Raw genomic sequence first — 22397 nt, forward strand, 5'->3', positions numbered from 1 at the left:
CTTTAAAGACAGACATCAGTTTCCATTCATTTCCATATAAATGACAGACTCAGACAATAGTTTGCTGAAATTCTTTTTTTTTTTTTTTTTGAAACCCCCCCCCCCCCCCCCCAACTGCAGAACAGTTTAAAAAAAAAAAAAGTGCATGGTAATGCAATATAAGTGCATTATCAGGCAATGAAAAGTAACTTATTATTTTGGAGCCAAATAAATTTTGACTGTTAAATGATGCATGATGATCCATCTGATGAAGAGTTGAATAGAGTATCAAACAGAAGCGCAAACACACCGACACATAACACATGCATATATTTTAGCCACGTTTATGGATTTACTTATATAAAAATTACATGGTACCCATTCAGCTCTCTGAATACATGAACTGTGGGGGGAAAAGGAGTAGATATGAGAAAAACTTTAAGGCTAAATGCATCTGGACGACTGCCTTCAGAAGCTTCTTAGTAGTTTTATAGTAAGCATGCTGTGCCTGTAACTTTGCTGTGTAGACACTCAGAGGAGTGACAGCAGTCGGTGTGACCCTGCAGCATTTATTTCCCCTGGCGCTCCCGTTATACAGCCTTACATTAGTCACAGTGAAAACCACTCATTTCTGAATTTAAGTGTCTTGTATGTTTATTTATGAATCTCCAGTGAGACATTCACAACATAATATTATGTAGTACTACAGTAAAAATGAGAGACGGCACTTGTACTGTAGTTATGAATTGTGGGTTACTGCTTGCTACATATGCAGTGAATTGACTGAGCTTTGAGTGCCTGGGAACTGAAAGGAGCAATTTGATAAAGAAAAGGGCAGATATTTGCCATATTTTTATATTTTCAGTATAATAAACACCCTTTAAATCAGTCTGTTGCCAGTCCTATATCACATTTTCTAGTTTTTTTTTTTACAATAATTATTGGCTTCTGATGCAAATTTAAAAGAATAAAAACATCCTTATACTTTTAGGTGCTTTCTTCTTCTTACGAAAGGCGTGGCGTTTCCGTTTCTTTCCCATCAGTCACCTCAACCAGGTCAGAGTTGTGACTGGCTGGTGTTCTTCTTTGTATGACACTTTATCAAGGCAGCAACGACAAAAGCAAAAACATCAACATCTATCTTACATCAGGGAAACAGAAGACTGCATATCCATTTGCTGTCAAAAAGTTTCCTATGTCCCTGGCTTCATCCCATAAATCACAGAGCTTGTGCACAGTAAAGTAGCCTGACATAATAAATTAGCTCTCAAATAAATAGGTTGTTGTAAAGTTTTTAAATATATTACTGTTTTGACTGCAACTACATTCATTTGGCTAAAGCATTTTTCTTAAGACTGACAGCTAATAAAAAAAAGGGACATAAAGGCACCAAAAAATACACAAACACAACTACAACAGGGAGTTCTGTGGTTAAATATAGATGTAAATGTAGAACACTTCATTTCATCAACAATAAAACTTCTTTTTGTAGGAAAAAAAGGACAAAATCAATAATGGTATTGCTTTCTTTCAGAAAGGTACAGAGCTGATCTTTATGAGCACTTGTCTGTACTCTGATGCTGATGTATTAAATGAGATTTGGTTTGTGTGGTTAATATACTTTCAGCAGTTGTATAGCAAACAAGGCACAGCCAATATTCAGTACATTTAAATGTCAAGACTGGCAGGTGCAGCATCAAGACAGCAGTTCATATGCAGTTATTGAAAACCTTTTATCTTCACAGTTTCAACTTCAAACAACAAGGAAATAATGGCCGGGCTGCTCTTTGACATTTATGTCTCCTGTTTAAAATTGCAATTTTAAATAAAAACAGACATTTATATATTACATTCAGAAAATCTAACAGAGAGACATATCTGTGCAAAGACAACAGACAAAGATAAACTTTTTATGGCAAACTTGGTCTTATATAAATTCTCTTGTCAGTATTAAGTCAGTGAAGCAGCCGCTTAACGCTGGGCAAAAGAAGCTTTATCTGTTTTCAGCAGGGTAAAATTCTCCTGTGGCATTTGGAATAATTGCTATTGGACATGTCAGATTTGAAAAGAGCACATTTTTAACCACGGTCACAAACGAGCCTCTCTCACATCGAACCTCGAATTATGTCATTGCTCTTTGCGTTTTACTCATCTGTGCTATGCAGTTCGGACTGATTTTGGTCAAACACGAGCTGAGGTTAAGGCTGGTTTTAACACGTTTTTCCCTTTGGCGTCGGTTGCAGAACCAAACTCTGACCACTTCCTTCTCCAGATGGAGGCTTTTGGCTATCCGGGCTATTTCCTGAGAGGATGGCTTACTTTTCTCCACAAAGCTGTGCTCAAGGGCCTCCTTAGCTCCAAGGCTACAGAGTGAAACAAGGGAGAGGGGGAATAAAAAAAAAGATTATGAGTTCACTTGGTAAATGGCATATTTTGTACGTTTGATCTTTACAGTACACACCTGATAGTTGTTCTCCTTTTTCTCTTCCGTTCATTCATTCCTATTTTGTCATTGTACAAAGCTGCAAGAAACAACAGTAGGTTCTGTAAGGACATAAGGATACATCTTTCTGGCTGATTGCTAGTGTAACCCATAACTTCCCCTAGACTGATTTAGCGTGTCACCACATCAAATATCATTATATGACCTTGGTCATAAAATAAATCTGGTGTTGAGGAGGCCACTAATATGACAGAAAAACACTTCTTTGACACACACGGTGCATCTGTTTATTTGAAATTCTTTTTCTTTGTTGTAATCTGGAAAGTTGTAGCTCTTTACACCTAAGTAATCAGATAAAATGTGAGACTAAAAAATCAATCTGATGTATGCATCATGTGATGAGCATTACAAGCGATTCGTTTGAAAAGGATGTAAGACTAAAAGTGTTGGCAAACACTGTCCAAGATGAGGCACAACTAATTAGATCTTAGTAATCACCCAAGAAAGCATTACTTTCAAATATTTTTTTTAAGAGACATTAAAAGAGACTGAATCCGAAGGATACATTTTACCTTGCTGAATAGATAAACGCTACCCTCAAATAAATACTCTCAAAGGGTTGTGAGTTGAGTGGATACGTGTGACTCACCACCCGCCAGCTCAGCTTCATCAAGCCATTTAGCCAGAATGGCCTTGAGTTTGCAGGCGTTCTTAAAGCTCAGCTGCAAATTTTCAAAACGGCAGATCGTGGTCTGGCTGAACTCTGAACCATGCACGGCAGCGAGCGCCTCCCCTACATTAGTCTGAGTGTACCCTGCGGGTCAAAATGAAACAGAAATACTTTATAAAATACACGCAGCACAGAGGAGTAGAGGAGTGGGAAAAAAAGATAAAACCATCTGTAGTGAAGCGTCTCATTGCTGCAGCTGAACAGTGAGATAAATTTGTATTAATCATACCGAGTTTGATCCTCCGTATTTTGAAGTCATTTGCAAACATCTCCAACTCTCGTATCTGCGGTGAATCCATGGCAGGCGCGTCCTCTGGGTCCCGCATACTCTTCCTTTGGCTGTCACTTTTTATCTCTCCGCTTGGGCCCCCTGGGGCCTCATCAGTTGAAAGAAGGGCCGAGGGCAGTGAAGAGAAACCGTGGCTTAATGCACAAGAGCCGCTGCTTAGGCCATGATCCGGAAACTTGTACAAGCAAGAAGTAAGAGATCCTAGCAAAACAGAGAGTGGCAGAGAGCAGAAAGAGAGGGGAAATTTGTTGGTAGGGAACAACGGAACAGCTGGGATGTGGAAATTAATATTTTAATGTGAGTTTTTTTCAATCTTTTTGCTACGATAGACAATATTGGATAACAGTAACTCTTTGAAAAAATGAAGGTTTAAATGTAATCAGAACATTTTCCTTCTATAAATAAAAAGTCTTCATAGTGTGAAGCACCGTGTAGATCATGTATAACTTTACCTCTCCAGTGAAACATCATTGAAGTTGCCCTTATTAGTACATCTGCAGACTGGCAGGCGCAAACAGTTTTATGTCAGTGCATATTTGTGGTGTATGGAATAAAAGTAAAGGTTTCTTTTTGAAGTCCCACACTTGGTTGGTATGATGACACCTGAGCCAGTTCCATTTACTGATAAAAGCTGTAAGATTTAAAAAAAAGAAGGAAAAAAACCCTCCTATGTGACATGAGTGCTTAAATAAGCGAATGTGTTTTCAGGGGCTTGGTGAATAGATATTCTTTTAACTGTCACTTAAAACAATAAATTGCAGTGTAGCCATAATTTAATGAACTCGTCTTTCCGCAGTCCCCTCGTCCTTGGCTTTGGTGTTGCGGCACGAAGCCGGCTTTCCTTCATATACCTTTTTTAAAGGCTCGCTGCTCAGCTGTGAGCAAACATCTCACAACCATCTGACAAGAGGTTTGTATTTACTTGTGTTACAATTTTCAAGATGATTCATTATTGCTACAGGTGGCTGTTAGTGTTAAGTGGTAAGCTGGAGTGGAGCTCTTGCTGCTAATCACTAATGACAGATTAATGACAGATGACTGCCACGGTACCTCATGGGTGGATGACTAATTGTAATTTCTAATGTGATTCTGTCCTTTGCGTCACAAATCTGCACAGCTGCAGAGAAAAGAAAACAACCACTAATTAACAGCACTAAAAATATGTCAGTCTGCGTGTCGCATTTAGCATACAAGAGGAGACGTTAAGCGAGTTAGGCATGTGCAAAACAGGACTGTCTTCGCTCATGAGGGACACCGTTTTCCTTAACTGCTATCCATATTGCTGGTAATGTAAGTGAGTAATGCAACACTCCCCTCTTGTGTTACTGCAGTTGTAGTGCAAACTATATATAACTATTTTTAGACAATAATAGGATCTAATATAATAAAGGTCAGTTGGTAAGTCTCAGTTAGTTAGTTTATAATATCTGTACCCTTAGTATCCTTTTTCTTTTCACATAAACTAAATGGTAAAATATTTCTTGACAGTGAACATTCACTCGGCTGACGATTTATTGGGTACACTTAAGTGTCTAATACATCCTTGCAACAAACCCTCGGCTTTGTGAAGAGTACCGTTTCGCTTTGGTTTAAACTGTTTCAGAGGTGCTGATTTAAATTTTTGGTCTTTTTGGTGTTATTGCATGCCAAATATGTTTTGTTGCGGAAGCTAGGTAAGCATGGTATTTTCAGTATTTTTACTTCTACAGAAACTCGGATTTTAGCTCAGCTAAAATGTTGCCTGACAACAGCAGTGGTTGAGCCATTTTGGACTAGATAGAATTCACTAACCGAAATACTGACAACAGTTACAGCTGTCACGAGCCCTGTGCATGAAGTGGTGGCGAAAATAACAGCACCATCGACCCATTGCATTGTTCAGCTGGATCTATAAATCAGCTGGAGAGCAGTATGGCAGATTCTTCTCCAAAACTGTATGCATCAGTGATCTTCTCTTGTACCGAAGGTGTCAGGCAGAGGTTGGAGTTCCTCTCTCTGTTGAAATTGCTTCTTTAGGCTGCATGTACAGTATGTGTCTGCATTTGTAGCTGTAGCCTTTAGATTTCAGAGCTTTTTCCACCTAACTGCAGACGCCTCTTAAAATCAACATCCCAAAAGTGAGTGCTCCGTGTGCAGTATGCACCTTGCAGTTGTTTAGCATAGGTAAGAGGGTGTTTGGGGCTAATACTATATCCCTGAGAACAACAACAGTTTTTGGATTATTCAGCTGGAGGCATCCTGTTTTTCCCACTGAGCTGGCAAAAGGGAGAGGAATCTTCGTTGTCTCGCCCTGATGTATGCACTGATGTTCTCTGGGGAGCTTACATGCAGCTATGCTGCAGTGAACACAGCCGTTGTTTGTGTGGCAGGGAGGCAGACTGGGCAGCAAGCCCTGGTCCTTGCACATGTGGGCTTACTGACTTTGTGAAAGCACCTCACAAGCCTTTGTGTACATGGCCTTGGACCTCCCAGCAGCTATACATGTGCACCATCCAAAAAGCTTCAACAGATTTAAGCTAAATGTGGACAGAAAGCAAACAAACACTGATTTGATGCTGTATTAAAAGCTGCTTCAACAATGTTTTGTAGTCTGAACAAGCTGGAATCCCAGAGTTGCCTTTTAGTCAAACGCAATATAATAAAGTTATGTCTTGGAAAACAGTTAACCGTTTACACATCTAGCGTATAGTGACCAACCTTACCTTCTGAAGCTCTATTTTAGTGCTCTATTCGCTTTTATTTCATGTCTCTTTTGATTTAAAACCAGCCGCAGTGAGGGAATTCTGGGACTTTAGTTTTTAAATGTGCTATTTGCTGCTGGGCAGGGGGTGTACTGTGGGTGTACCAGAGTGCTGTTGCTGAAAAATGTCACCATTTGCAGCTGAACACGAGGTTGATGAGACGAAAGAGACCAACTGAGGGGAACTGCAGAGTTGATAAATCACCGTGGGTTTGTAGGGCAGCACCTTTCACATCACACTTATTTGATCCACTGTTAATATAAAAATGGATTAATGCAGCTTTAAAAAATGAAAGAGGCTTTTTTCCTTTCCTCTGACCTCAGCTATCATAATTCAGGACCCCGTTTAATGACATTAACTTTTATCTCTCTCTTCTTAACTTAAACGTGTCCTTCTGCTGTCGAATGCTTTCAGCTAGTCTCATTTTATGATTCAGACGGATTTTTTACCATCAGTTTCACCGCACACATGAGATTTTTTTTTTCCTGTCTCTGCCTGGCATTGCATTGCTCTTTTCAAGCGATACAGCCTCCCTTTTTTATCATCCCACATAATTTATGTCACCTCATGTCAGTCTTGTCAAACATTGCTGTCAGAAGCTTGACACCAGTCTCAGGCAAGCTTACAGCTGTACTTTTTAAGCTGTCAGTCAGACATTTGATCATTCAGCAGTTGAGGAACAGACATCATTAAGGTGACAAATTACCTCCTGGTGGTAATAAGTGTGGGCACTTGCTGTTTAATTAATCCTAATGTACATCAGTGCAGTCTTTGACACCATAGTTCATATAATTTTTGTCAGGCCGTTTGCAGAAGTGGGCCGATGTCACCGGGTCTCTGCCCAGGTGATTAAAATCCAAACAGAGAAGTCTGTAAAAAGAAACTTCTTTATTTCTTCAGCAAAACTCTTGGGTTCATTTAGGGTCGAGTTCTTTTTTTTGTACTCTCACATGGTTATATGATGTAGAATAATTCAGTTATACTTTGTCTAACTAAAAAAAATGGATCAAATCTGATATGCTTCTCTCTTTTTATCGGCTTAAGACTTTGAAGGGTTGTTTATGTTCTTTTTGTTTCTGTGTCCTTTTTCATTATTTCATATTATTCAAAAGAATCAGCATGCAGGACCTAAAGTCTGAAAGAGTGAAACTTTGATAAGGTGTCATGTTTCTAGAGGTCTGTGCTCATGTCTGGAATACAGAAACGGCAGAACTCTTTAAAATCTGGTTGGTTTACAATATCAGTTTGGCATGTTTTATATGATAAAATGATACAAACTAATAAAGGCTATAAGAACAGTATGCATTAAGGGAAATAGTGGTTTTTTTTGTTAAAGATAACTGCTATTAACTACAGTTATTAATTACATTCATGAAAAATGGCAGTTTTTCTGAAGTTTAATCACGACTAATTCGATTCCCATCCACCACAATTGTAGCAACAATCGTGACAGTGTGCAACTCCCACTCCTGACAGCAGGACAGGGAATTGGGGAGTAATCTTTGACAGTTACACTTAACAAGTGCTCTAAAAAGCTCAAGTAAGTGCGCTAAAGAGTCCACGCGAGATAATCAAGGTTGAAATTGATTTTAACTGGCAGCAGATTTAAAATTAAATGGAACATAAACACATTTTCTGCTCAATTTACTGTGTTTAACTACAGGCAAGTAGAGGGAAGGAGCAAGCGAGCGTGTGTGTGTGTGTCTGATCTTTACCTTGCAATGCATTTGCACCGCTCACCATGTTAGGGTGAGGGACACCACAGGTCTGCAAGATACGAGTCTGAGAAATACTGGCAGAGAGCATCTCCTGTGCTGCAGAGAGAGAGAGAGAGACAGAGGCCTTTATTATCGACACCACCATCGCAATTACTGTATAGTGTAATTGTCACTGCCTGCACTATACTCATCATCATCTAAACCTCTATGATAGCCATCGCTGTTAGTGTGACATTGTAATTTCAGCCTTGCTATAATCAGCATGAGTCCTGCTTTTCAGTGTCACCCTTCAATACGACAGCTGACTTTTTCCTTCAGAAACTTGCCTAAAAGTCTCGACTCTGCCGATTTATCCGCACCTGACACTTTGTGAACTTGTCTTCAGTTAGCCACACCTGTCGTTTCTAAATGCATGGCAGCACTTTCAGTTTGCAGATCGTGACTACATAATGCCCACACATGACTGAAACAGAATAATTTTGCAAATTTGAGGCTCGATTTCAGTGCTTCCAAAACCTGGCATAGTTAGAATCGATTGTCCTTGTCCTCATCATCATAACCAACAGCACAGATCAATACTGCTCCCTCCCCCATGAGTCTTCATCAGCTTCAGTTTTTTTGTTTTTAATGTTGGCTTTGGAAATGCTGCAAAATAACATTTCCACCAGAAACAAATGTGAATCTAGTGCTGTAAAAATGATGAGATATCATTAAAGAGAATGCTACAATTTATCTTCAACCCCAAACCCACACAGTATAAAACGGAGAGATGAAGAGTAAAAGTCAAGGTTATATTAAATATCATATATTAAACACAGGCCATCCACTATTTGATAAAGCTGGTGCTTAAGACATACAAAACACACTGATAGATTTTATTGACCAACTCAACTCGTGGTTTGCCTTTTTAGTTTTCACAAATTTTTCTTCCCTAGCATCATCTCTGCTTACCTGCCATCATGCCATAGGTGGCCTGCTGGTTTGTGTAGTGACAGGGGGTGACTGGATAATGTAAGCTTGCGGGGGTGTTGCTGAGAGCATTGCCCAGGGAGGAAGTCGGGAGGTGCATGTGGGAACGCTTGGAGGGCTGACCCAGGGACAGCCCAGATGACACTGACAGAGACAAACAAAGACATTTTTTAAGTCAGGATCTGATCCGTGTGCAGTTCAATTTTAAAGCATTCCCAGACAAGTAAAGCATCTTTCTTTAACATCTTTAAGTTTGATTTCATATCAAGTGGAAGCATTTTAATGACTTGCCTACTGCAGGATGTGCACTGACTAGATGTGCACTGACAACCCTCATCACATCACATATGGAGTCAGTAGCTTTGGTTAGTTTTCAGTGAGTTCTTTTCTTTCCTTTCTTTCCTTTAATTAGACACTAAAAGGAAATCACTTACTATTAGATGCTGATAAAATAACCTTGCATAACTTTCTAAAGCACAAACTTAAATGAGTCTGTTAGGAAGAGTGGCAGAACAAAGAACACACATCAGTGCTAACTTTTCTTTAAAACTACTGCTTTACGTGCTGCTGTGATTCTAAGTGTGAGGGGGCTTGTTGTTTGTCTTCTCTAGCTGCTTTTCTTGTCTGTCCTTGCCACTTGTTGTAGCAGATGGCTCCCCTCCTCGAGTCTGGTGCTGCCCGGGGGTTCTTGTTGTTCCTGTTGGGGACTTTTTCCTTTTCTTTTTCCTTCCCACTGTAGCCAAGTACTCACTCAAAGGGATTTGTTGGGTTTCTCTCTGTATTGTTGTGAAGTGATTATTTTACAATACGGAGCACCCTGAAATGACTTTTATTGTGAACCTGCACTCCATAAATAAAACCGAATTAAATGAAGTGTATTTAAAAAAATCAAAAATAGTATTGCCTTCTAATTAAATAATTATTCATGTGTTCTGCTTCTTATGCAGTTTGGAGTTCACTCCAAGCTTTAATGAATGCTTAGTGGTATTATTAGGATGCGCTCTTGAAGTCGGTCTCGCACATAAACAATAACACTGTACAACTGAGAAGAATCAAAGCCTTGTTTATGAGTTTTCCTCCTCCTGTTATGACTGGGTTTTATTAGCATTCTGTGACCATATTTCAAGTCATTCATAGACACACTAGAAGACAAGGCAGGTCAATGTGTTTTGGAGCAACGGCCTCAAAATCTCACAAGTACTTGGCAGAAAAATAAATAAATATTTTTTCAAAATATGTTTACTCTGCTGTTATCTAAATGGTTGAATCGTGTCTTGCATGATCTAATCTTGTCTATTCTTAGCTATAACCGTCAGGAGGTTTTAAGACCCCTGGAAGTTTTCTCCACAACACTTCATCGTGGAAAAAAAAAGAATACCTTGGGGAGTTTATCATACTGATAACATATCCTCAAAGCAATTATCCACTGAGTAGAGACAGCTGGGCCAAACTATGTAGCTGATTAGATACATTTACATAATTTGGATTAGATTTGAATAAATGTATTTTTTAATTCAATCCGTTTTGCCTGTCGCCTAGACGCAGCCTTATCGGGGCACAGTTGTGTTCTGCGCCTTGATAAGGGTGATCTATGCTACGACTGCGCACAGTTAGGTCATCTCTACATTTCTATGCATACATAATCTGTCACAAATGAACCCTTCCAGGATTTGTTCATGTACAGTTTCATCGCAGTGGAGAATGCCACAATACTGAATCTTCCCTTAAAAGACTCTAACAGGCCTCTCTGGTGGCCCATCTTCCTAAAGCACAGATTAAGTTTTATGACATGATGATGATAGTTTAAATCAATGAGACACACACACAAAAAAACAATTTTCCACTTTGCAAAACAAACAACGAAAACAATTATAACAAGTTTTACAAGATAACTGAATACGTTTGCTTTACCTGCAGCGACCATGCTTTGAGCATGGGACGTGGTTGGCAGGCAGTCGGTGGTAGAGCCATGGTGCATAATGATAGGCAGGGGTGAATCTCCCGTCAGTGAGGCGAAGGAGTCACTACCAAATGCCTGACAGGCCATTTTTTCCTGCCCTCTCTTTAATGGCGATCGGCTGAAGTTCAACACAGCTCATCGATTGGTTTCTTGTCTTCGCTTCTCTGTCTCTTGCCTATTTTGCCTTATTTCCCATGTTGCTTTGCTTGCCCTTTGCCTTCTCTATTTGTTTCCTTACCTTCCTCTCGTGTGACTTGTTATGGATACCTTGTCTTGCCTTCTGCCTTTCGTCTTGTCTTCTTTGGCCTTCTGTAGTTCTGCTTTGTCTTTTTCTAGCTGCGTTCTAGTCTTCTTTCACTTCATGTATCGCCTCCTTGTTTTTTCCTCTTTCACTCGGGCTCATTCAAGCATACTTCTTCCCTGAGTCCCTTGGGAATATTCAGGTAGAAAACTGTGATAGGTTTCCTTTTTTTTCTTAGAGAAGTGGATGTCAGCACTTCATCCAGAACACTTCACAGTTTTAGTCACAACTCTACCCTCAGCCAAGACTCTTGAAGATGAATATTCAGGAGCTTCAAGCTCAAGATAAATTACTGGTACATTTTCTGAAATGTGTTTCTCAGCTACACAGATTTCCCTCATTAAGGCTTCTCGTCTTTTCTCGCTGTTATAGTTGCAGGTAAGCCGGCGTCTGTCATACCCTCGGCATTTTTCTGTCCTTGTCTACTGCAGGTATTTATATCCAACCTACAACTAACCGCCCACTCTCAACCTATGAGATTCCCTATTTCCCATCGAGCTCCTCACCCCCACCTTCCAATTCCATGTCAGTGCTGTAATTGCTTGTGTTTGTACTTACCTGTGTTCTTCTCATCCTGTTTTCAAATCCAGGATTAGGGTACAGAGCGGCTGAGAAACCTGATCCTCTCCTCTCCTCTTCCTCGCTTGCTCTCTCCCTGTGTCTCTTCCTGATTACGGGATTGTGAGGAAGCAATGAGAAAATAAAGTGAAAACATAAAATGCTCATTAAAATAAAAAAGAGAAAAAAATAATAGATACAAAAGATTCACATGGAGCACCAAGAAATACAGCCTAGAACGTTGAACTGTGCTGCAGCATCTTTCAGCTGTAAATTGATTTGTTTTTTTTAAGGTTCAACCAGGTTATCACGGAGGTCAGCAATGCTGCTTCCACCCTATTTACTGCTGATCTCTCAGAAACAAAAACTCTCATGTACCATCATCTCAGCATTAGTGAAAGAAAGGGCTGCTGTTGTGTCAGGATGGTGTCTATATTGTGTTGGATGCAGAGTGCTCCAGGTAAAGACAATAGGACTCAACGGGATGGACAGAAGTTAATCTGAAGAGTGTGGCCACCATGTGCACTTTGTTGTGTCTGTACTTGTGTTTATCCTCAGCTCTGCTTCACTATTGTTGATATAGGTGGGCAGCAGGTGGAAAATAGCTTGTGGGTGGCAGGCAGGATTCAGCTTGCCTAAGCACAGTGTAAATTTGGACTGGATGCACTGAGCACATCGGACAATGTCTTAGCTTGACGTGGATTTTAAACCTAAGTTTGTGAGCTTGTTTATTCACAGTGTCATTACAATAGAGAAAAAAGGAATGAAAATTGTTTCTGCCTTCTGATGGTTTGGTGACTTCGCTTTGCTCCATTTTCTTGTAAGAGTACTAAATAGGCCTTAAAAGTAATTATCTCAAAGGCAATATAATCATAGTCTAAGCCCAAACTCTGATAGCATGAAGTTACTTTAGCCATCCTCCCTTCAATATGCAATCTTTCAAAGACTGATTAAGCAAAACGCAACAAGACTGACCACTGGAAAAATGAAAGTCTTGGTGACAAATAGCTATGCAAATGAAAATGGACTTTGACAAATCTCATTCTAGAAGTTTCAGATTTGAAACAGAAAACAAGTCTACAAAATTACTAAGACAACTGAATGTAATGGTGTGTGACAACAGAAAAAAAAAGTCTCACCAGCAACAATATTATTCTCAAAATACTTTTCATAGTCTTTCATTCCTGCCAACAACTCCCACTCAGGCAGAAGACCATCTTCCCAGCTGGTGAAAGCAGGACTATTTTCACACAGAGAGACTCAACCACCTCTGTTTTAAAGCAATCTCTGTGTTAGTGTGAAAAACAAGTCTCCAACAATTCAGACCGCCCTGATAAAAATCAGTCCAATAAGTCTTAGTAACTGCTAAATAGTAAATAATGCTCAATAATAATGAATGGAAATGTAGAAATAGAAGTTATTTTATGTTTGACTTGTGAGCTGTGCCTAACCTGCTCAGCATCTGTGTGGGTAGATGGTAAATGCAGTCATACAATCATAAGATGAGACAGTGAAGGTTTATATGTTTAAAATAATACCTTTGATTTCTAGATTTAAGTTATTGATCAGACATGGTGTAGGCAAGGTGTTTGCCTTTGATATGCATATGGTACATTGTGACTGTAAATGGCAATTGACATTTGATAAGCACGTGAAAGAACGCATTGTTGAAAATTACAAATATACCCCAACTCTTGGCATATTGGAAATATCGTAAATGCCATAATTGAATGGATTTGCATGTTTTAAAATAAAGGTAAATGCCAGCTTCAAAGGGCTTTGATCAAACCTGGGCGGCAGTCTGAATGTGGTTTTAGACAAATACAAAAAAAATCAAAGGATGAGGGAGCGAAAAAAGGAAAGCTTTCCCACACATACACACACCCACAGACACGCAAGCACACATACATATGCACATAAAGAACCTAAACTTAATTAGTGAAAAGACCCTGAGTCAAATGGGTACTCTTAAAGCACCTGTTCAAGATCCCCCTCCTCGTCCCCCTTCATGCACACACACACACACACACACACACACACACACACACACACACACACACACACACACACACACACACACACCACAAAAATTTTATTTTAAATGTTCACAGGCAGACTATCACCCTAACCTCTTAACAGATGACAAAAAATGTAAGCAATAACACGTTTAAATACAATTAATCTTCCACCACACACATGAAAACACACACAGACATGCACACATACACACAGACACACACACACGCACACAGCAAAGATCACTGATCCACCCGTGGATGCAGTGGGAACAGTGCAAGGTGACACATTCTCACAGGTATCACATCCATATACACGCCGTGTACCAGGTGTGTTCGCCAGTGTCTGTGTGCACGGGAACAACAGAGCGTGCAAATGAGCTGGCACATTTCGGGTGGTTTATTCTGATGTGTAATAAACTTGCCTTTGTGCGTGTGCGGATGTGCATGTGCAAGCTTCGGCAAAATGACACGACCCTTCTCACCACATAAACAAAGTACAGCATTGCATTTTGTATAAAACTTAATTGCATGCTCATTAGCAGCTTTTTGTGTTTGAGTCTGTGCATCTCCGTGTAGTAAATTACACTGAATAATGTTAGCAAGACATGAGAATAATATGCTACGAGGCAAGTACTCGTGGTGACCACAAATACATCATGTGCAGAAGAATAGAAAATGAAGCACAGTACATACAGTACTAACTATTTATAATGTCCTTCCTCTGAAAAGTGAACACAGAGGACATTGCTGAGAAAGTCACTCAGCAACACTAATATAAAAAAATACATTTGGTTTTCAAATGTATAATATTTTAATTCTCCATCCATTTTCTTCCACTTCCACTTTCTTTCCTTCCCTCAACCCCAACTGTGGTGGATGGCTGCCCCTCCTTCAGCCTGATTCTGCTGGAGGTTTTTTCCTGCTAACAGGGAGTTTTTCCTTCCCACTGTCACCAAGTGCTTGCTCAAAGAGGGTCGTTTGATTGTTTGAACCTAATCAGGTCAGGGCCCAGGGGCGTAATTTCCAGGGGGGGTTATGACACCCCCCCCCTCAATAATCAGACCCAACCAATGTAAGCCCCCCAATATAATTATGAATTATCTTGCATAAATAGGCTGTTCATTTTCTTTACTCGTTTCAGGTATTACCAGCAAAATAGTTGCATGTTTAATTATCTGGAAATTTACCCAGATTTATTTATTTATTTAGACAGAGATCTTGACTCCCCCAATGTTCAGCACAACGTTACGCCCCAACTGGGACAGGTTGCCAGCGTTTCTCGTCAACACAGAAAGACATTCACTGTGGCTAATTTAGAATTGCCACTTAACCTAACATCCATGTCTCTGGACTATGGAAATAACCTATGGAACCCTTCTTGGTGTAAGGTGACAATTCTAACCACATTATCATTGTAACACCCCCATTTCAATAATCTCAAAATGTAATTAACTGCAATTTAACAATTCAATTATTCATTTTTAATTATTACTGCAATTCTGTGCTATGGTCTAACTTTCTAAGGTTTATAGTTCACAAAAAATGTGAGTGTCGGTGCATACATTTTTTTTAAATAATACATTCTGAACTTTGCACACCGACCCTGCCCCTCATTGTTCAAACAATCATCAGCACCAGTGTTCTCATTTTCCAGAACCACATAAATATTAAACTGCATTTTGTCAGAACATGCCCATCGTTCTCCAGTCAACCATGAGAGAGATGAGGAGGGTGAGGTGAGGAGCTTGGATAGAAAAAAACAACAACTTTCTTCTTGTTTTTTAATTTCTGTATTCATTAATTATGCAGGGATGAACACTGAGTGAGGTTTGTCGGTTGCTTGAATACATCATGGCAGAGGTCAGGTCCGCTGATGAATATCAAGCAAACCTTATGCACCACTCCGACCACCATCTGCCCAGAGCTGGGCCTGACTCACAAACCGCTGCACAAACACCGGTCAAACGCATTCAGGAAGGCTAATTTCATCAACATATTCAAAAAACCCTCTATTCAAACAGCAAAGGTTAACTGTGTATTTGAGGAAACTAGAGCGGGTCCTGAATCTGCTCTCCTAGTCTCTCCCAGATTACTATCTCTCTTCATTAAGTAAATGTCAGCTTCAAAAATGTGCTAGTTCAACGACAGTACTCCCAACTTCTTTTTACAGCTCTCTGCTTTAGTAAAAAAAAAAAGGATCACTTCACTGTGGTTTCTCTCATCATCTTCAGACTGTTTTTCTCTGCATGTGTCTGATTTTGTTTCCTATTTAAAACCAGGTGGATGAATACAAAGTGAAATGACAGCTCTGTTAAAAAGAAAATTGAGTAGAGCAGAGGACGTTTTTAAAGCCTTCTGCAAATGAGTTTATTTGTTAATGCAATCCAGGAAGAAGTATGAAGAGCTTTCAGCCGTACCGCATCCTCATTAACCTAAACTTTAGCCTGATTAAAATAAGCAAAATGGCAAGCATTTTAAATTGGCAGTTAACCTTTAAGTCACATTAAGTTCTTCAAGTCTTATCTCCTCAGTAAATGAAAGGCTCCATATGCTGTAACAGAATTAATCAGAAGTTTAAAAATTGTCCTTGAAAACAGCACCATACGAGTGCTTACTGGCATTTGGTAACAATAATGCTCTGCAAAGACTCGGTAGGCACTGCAATACTGTAAAGAAAGAAGCAAGATTATGGCACAAACCTCCTGTGAAACTCCAGCTGTCCACATCCCTTGAACCCAAAAGCCACATTTCAGCTGCTGAGCCTCTGCTGTGAGCACACACTGTCCCTGTATTCCTTCTGAAAAATACACAAACATTATTGGACTTGCTAAATATATTTATTGCACAGCATGCTGAATGTTTAAAGAGACTTTTATTTTACAATCCATATACAATTGTGGCACCGGACGAGTTTCGCCCTCAGTCTTTACATAGTAAACACGACTAACAGTGCTGCTGCTGCTGCACACTGCTCTTTGTGGCTCTGTTCTTGTCATTCTTCTCCTCTGCTCTTTGCAGTGCTCACAGTTTGAAGGACAAATCAACTGAATGCCGCAGAGGGATAAGTAAAACTAACAGAGAGATAACTCTGTTGAAAACCACAGACAGGAATAAAGAAGAGAGAACAGAAGCAGAGTTTGACAGAGCAGATTGTAGAATAATAATAAAACTGACAGCTGTATGTGGGGTTGACACTGCTTTACATTCAAGAAATATGTGAAAGTAACACTCATCTAGTGGTGAGGCGTCATTTTAATGCCTATGAAATCTGTTGTATCAGGCTGCAGTGTGCTCGCCTTGTTTTACAGCGTGAAAAATAAAAACTGTCTCATCACATAAAGGTCAACATTTGCCTTTATGTGCTCTGCATCAGCAGTACTTTAAAACTTAGCCTGTCTCTGATGCCTCGTGTTATCTTGTCTTGAGGCCGTGATCTAAAAACCTTCTTATAGATCTGTAGTAAATGGGAGCATTAAGAGGGGAACAAAAGAGGAAGAAGGAAAAATAACATAAGGAGATGTGCAGTACCTGAGGCGTACGTGTACACTTGCTTGCAGCGCAATCAGCCTTATTCAAGCCAAGGCTCTGCACGTGGAAGGAAAAATGAGAAAAAGAAACAAACTAGAAATTTCTTTTTACACAGGATGGATAGGCAGTAGCTAGGCAACAGGCACCGAGGCAGGGCAGTTTACTCTTCTGCCCCGTAAGTCTACAGGCTTTATGAGTTTCCATTTATTTCTTCATTTGCTGAAAAAGGCTGTGCCCCATAGATGTCCACAAATGAAAGCTGCTAGGGAGAGAAACCCATTTTTTCTGCATGTCATGCTCAGTTACTGTTATTAGTAAACCTATGAGGTGGAATAAATGTCTCCACTGCCATAAGTTGTACCACTTTGACACTAATTTCTATAGATTGACAAACTGAGAGGATAACTTCAATACGACGATCTATGGACTCTAAGGGTTGCCACATCTGCTGTACTGTTACCTGTCTGTCTTCTTAATGTATGGATCACTGCTTGTAGGCCAAATTAAATCTTGCAGACATTGAAGTTTATTTGACTTTATGTATATCTTTTTTTAGACATATTATCTACTTAAACCTAAGGTCTACTTACAACCCATCAGATGAAGCATCTGCAGCAAGACTTAAAATTGCATATCACCGTCTGCTTCCTTGTGATTTTGCTTTACCTGACCACCAGGAGGCCACAACAAGCACAGGGGCAATCACAACACTGAGAGAGATGCTCTGACCCCACCCCACATGCAGGTCTAGCCCCAGAGTCCTTTACACCATGTTCTGTTCAATATGTTCACAGCCCCAGCTGCAAATTTAGCAGAGACACTCTTCCCCTCTTGAGTGCAGCCTCATCTGCATTACACAGATAAATTAAAGCTGGTGTTGGGGGGGAAATCGTTACATGGGATCAAGGCATTCATTGTTGCCAGGCTGAAGCTGAATTCATTTCAGCTGATGACAGGCTCCTGACAGTCTGGCAGATAAGCTGGTTAGCGTCATATTGGGTTATTTATTTATGTGGATTCACTCAGGCTTGTAACTTACCTGGCAGCTGTTCACATGCAATAAAAGACAATGCAATAGGTACAGGTAGGAGCATTAAAGTTAAGCATAAAACAAGGCTTAACAGTTTCCCAGCCATGCCTATCCATCCCTGTTAGACTCGCACAACACAGTCTGACAAAGCTGTAAGAGCTGATTACCTGTCTTACCTGCTGTCATTCTGCTGAGCTACAAAGAAACAAGTGCATGTGTGGAAAAAACAGTTCAGCAGTGCTAAAAGTGCTACCCTGCATTTTCAGCACCTTTAAAAAAACAACCCCCCCCCCTCCAACATCTCAATTATTATGAGCTGTTTGAACATTTTTGGCTTTGGAGTGAATAGACCGCAGGCAGAAAATGGGAAGGCTCCTTTTCTTTATACACCAGCTGAGCCGTCAACTTATTTTCTAACTTTTTTTGAAAACTAACCACTAAATTATCCCACTACAAACTTTGTATTAATGGAAAACTATTAATGCACTTATAAAAAGTGCTTCAAAATAAATGTACCACAAGCAATTTGTGAGGGAAGGCAATGGGAAAAAGCAGATCATGGCGACTGCATGTCAAATGCTAACCATAATAATTTCATAAAAGAGTATTGGTTACTGTGTCCATAGTGTAAATTAGCATGGGCGTGTCCTCTAGTGGGATATGCTAGAAAAGACTGTGTCAGTACTTTAGATTGAGATTAGATAGATTGTTAATGAAGCTGTACCTTTACACATGCTAAGAAGAAGTACAGCTTGTAGGTAAAAAGTATTTTGAACCATATTTTGTGGTAATAATACAAATGTTTTTAAGTTGCATTTTATGAGTATTTCACTGGTGATTAGGTGGGTGTTATTTTTGTCCCAGTGACTGCTAAAAGGAAAGCTATGGCTCTCTCCTTATGCTTTTAAATAGGCAGATGCATTTATTTGCACGTATATTTCTCCCCCAGTGACTGGATCTGCATATTTGATTTGGCACAGATTTTTACACATTTGTCTTGGGATCAACACTGAGAGTACACTAGCTTGTGACACCTGATGCTGGATTTGTGTCTCCCTCTGGAATTTAACAAGAGTCCTTATTCATTAGGATAGGGACTCCTTAAATAAGTACCCAGAGGCATTACCAAGATGGTAATAAACCCGATTCTTTGATCCCCGTGATAGCACAGAGAAACCCCGACTCAGGAGTGGTCAAAACATTTATAAATCTTTATTCAATCATCTTCCTACCAAGTGGGGATGATTTTAGTACATCAAGGGGAGCTGGCATTTTGAACCTAATTCTTTTCCAGTTTATCTATAAATTAAATGATATTATTAAGGTCTCTAAAACACCTTAATAATGTCTAGGCCCTTACAGAAACCTTTTTAATCTTTTTAAATCCCTTCAGATTCTCCAATTCAGAAGTTAATCCTCACTAAGCAGAACAACCCAAGAAAATTTGTTAAAACCTGAAAAGCTGACCTTTCTAAAAATAAAGTATTTTTTTTCTTTTAACTGACAGCATCAATAAAAGAACCAGCAGAGGATTTAAGGGAAACCAACATTAATTAAGCCAGTGGGCCTATAGGCCATTTATGCTCCTGGCTGTCTTTGATGGTGCCAAGGGAGGACGACACTGACAAGCACTGGGTCTGTCACTGGTACGCTGATAAGCACCAGACAAGACAGAGTAGTAGGACATTTCTGGGTGTGCTATCCAGGCCTGCTCTTGCCTGTAGTGACAAAGGGAACAGGAATGAATAACAAAGTATTATGCTTTGTTTGTACTCTCACCACAATTCAAAGAGCTGATATGATTAAAGCAGCACAACAAGTAAATTGAAAGGTGTGATAATTGTGCCCATGACAACACAAATATCTGTAGATAAATGGGCAGCATAGTAAAAAAAGACTATGCTCTTTCTCATCCTCCCCCCCCCCCCCCCCCTCTTTCTGTATTGTAAAGACCAGATCTCAGCAGCGCAGATCAAACGGTCGTAGTGATGAAAAGAGCAGGTCTCTGAGGGCTGACACGGAGAGGAAAGGACGAGCCACCAAGATCAGAGAGAAGGAACAAATAAAGGCTAATTTGCGCTGATGATCTAGACCGTACCTAAAAAGCTTCAAAGAGTGGCAACGTGAACTCGAGATCATTGGTCAGATTGTGTGATTGTACACAGATAATCGGGGTGCTCCACAGAAGGGCCTGGACAATAAACTGCATCTTTGCCTTTGAAGATATTTTCATATTAGTCACAGACTTACATATTCCAGTTCAGTTACTTTTCATTGCTGCTGTCAGCTTGAAGGCCGCCTCTGCAAAACTGTGTTTCAAAGTAACTGATTTGAATGGCTGGAATGCACTAAAGCTGTTGACTGCAAAGTGTTGGATAACCCGAGAACTTTAGAATACGACTGCAATGTTACTGCACAGGCACTGATAGATTTGGTCAAGCATCATGTGCTTGGAAGAATATTTCCAGACGTCCAGTATTTGGTTGTGATTTGTGAAGAAGACAGACAGAGAATCACTCTGAGCTCTTGCATCAGTGTGAGTTCAGAGAATGAATGCAGCACAGACTACACCGATCTGCTGTAGTATGTTTTAACCAGCATGTGAAAGAAATATATAAAATGATGAATTTAGAACCTACTAACTGCTTTTTTTTCTTTTTGTCACAGCAGCTAACAGCAAACACGGCTCCTCCTACGCACATTTGTGCACTGCATACCAGTAAATACAGAATTGTTCAGGATTTTTTTCTTTTTCTTTGTTTTTGCAGGCACAAAAGAAATATGGAAATCATTTGCATATTTATTTTCAAACAAATCCCATTGTATTTTCCAGTTGTGGTATTTTACAAACATAAGAAGTTTTTTGGTTGTTTTCACAGTTGAATTGCTTTGTACTGACGGCGAAAGGGGCAGTTTGTTTATTGTTTTAAAAAAACGTTTTCAATGAAGTTGTTTTCACAAGAATGTTAGTGATGGTTTTGTCTTTTTTTGTTAATACAAAATAGGAAATAAATGCAGCAATTTATTGAAACATTTACAAACATACATGGAACAGTATCTAAAGAAGAAAGAGGGTTGTACAATTCCAATGAGCTTGAAAGTCAATTGTTAGTAAGGCCAACACAACCTGAACTCTCTAGGGGAAGCTTTCTTCTTTCAGTAGTCTTCAGGAATAGTTCTCCAGGCTTCCTGGAAGAATTTCAAAGCTCTTCTTTGGATGTTGGCTGCCTTTCATTGCTTTCTCTTTCGAGATGATCCCACCTTGCTTCAATAATAATGCTTTATAACATGGTCCAGGCTGTGGAGTGGCCAATCCATGATTGATACTGTTCTATTGTGTGTTTTTCTATTCAGGTATGCGTTCACTGTATTGACAGTGTGTCTAGGATCACTGTCATGCTGAAAAATGAAGCCTGTCAGACACATTCCAGATGGTACTGCATTGTAGATTTTCTACATTCATACTTCCGTCAGTTTTGACAAGATCTCCACACCACTGGTTGGAATGCAGCCCAAAACCATGACAGAGCCGTCACCGTGTTTTGCAGATGGTTTCAAACACTCACTGTAGTACCTTTCTCCTGATATTTCTGTACATGTCGGTGTTGATCTGAACCATAAATTTTACATTTGTATTTATCACTCCATGAGACCTGTGGCCAATGATTTTCAGTCCATTTTTTATGTAATTTGGCATACCTCTTGCTCTTCTCCCTGTTTCCCTTCCACTGAGACCATTTCTGATGCTTAAAGTGATCGACTGTGGGGGGAGATGCATCTTTCAGGTCCTGTTTCTGAGATATGTTAGGTTTTTGGTTAATGGCTCTTGGGAAACTTCTTACAGTGCAAAAATAATATTTTAAGCTTTTAACCTGTGTTATCTTTGGCCTTTTTTTTCATTGATTCAGCTAAATCAACTGGAACGAATTATGTGTTTCTGTGACAAGGCTGCTAGCATTAAAGCCCTTAAAAAGTACAATTTATGTTCTTGGTAAAGAAAAAGTAGCCAAAGAAAAACTTAAAAAAAAATCATCCAAAGCCTGAAGAACTATTTCTCAAGATCACTTAAAAAATATAATAACTTTCTTGGAGACAAAATATAAATACATGAGATGAGGCTAAATATTTTTTTG

General features: G+C 39.6%; 1 protein-coding gene across 2 annotated transcripts; it reads right to left on the bottom strand.

The window, feature by feature from the left end:
* Window positions 1–102: 102 nt before the first annotated feature.
* Window positions 103–16504, bottom strand: pou1f1 (POU class 1 homeobox 1). 2 transcript variants are annotated; one of them, XM_080291184.1, is made up of 8 exons: window positions 16406–16504; window positions 11689–11797; window positions 8852–9013; window positions 7898–7996; window positions 3382–3642; window positions 3072–3236; window positions 2441–2501; window positions 103–2342 (listed from the first exon to the last, which is right to left on the bottom strand). In XM_080291184.1, the coding sequence occupies exons 3-8, from the start codon at window positions 8967–8969 to the stop codon at window positions 2102–2104; spliced, it is 945 nt and encodes a 314-aa protein (XP_080147310.1). In that variant the 5' UTR covers window positions 8970–9013; window positions 11689–11797; window positions 16406–16504; the 3' UTR covers window positions 103–2101. The 2 variants fall into 2 exon arrangements, with proteins under 2 accessions (XP_080147310.1, XP_026000992.1); XM_026145207.2 differs by having other exon boundaries at window positions 10781–11797.
* Window positions 16505–22397: the final 5893 nt, after the last annotated feature.

Source organism: Astatotilapia calliptera, chromosome 16, assembly GCF_964374335.1.
Source record: "Astatotilapia calliptera chromosome 16, fAstCal68.1, whole genome shotgun sequence".
Classification (NCBI taxonomy): Eukaryota; Metazoa; Chordata; class Actinopteri; order Cichliformes; family Cichlidae; genus Astatotilapia; species Astatotilapia calliptera.

What these genes read in the sequence shown, in the direction of transcription:
- pou1f1 (XM_026145207.2), bottom strand. Translation starts at nt 10,916, where the DNA reads ATGGCCTGTCAGGCATTTGGTAGTGACTCCTTCGCCTCACTGACGGGA. An exon ending in CACCTATGGCATGATGGCAG is followed by an intron (nt 7,997 to 8,851) that starts GTAAGCAGAGAT and finishes CTCTCTCTGCAG; the next exon opens with CACAGGAGATGCTCTCTGCC. An exon ending in CGGTGCAAATGCATTGCAAG is followed by an intron (nt 3,643 to 7,897) that starts GTAAAGATCAGA and finishes CTGTTTTGCTAG; the next exon opens with GATCTCTTACTTCTTGCTTG.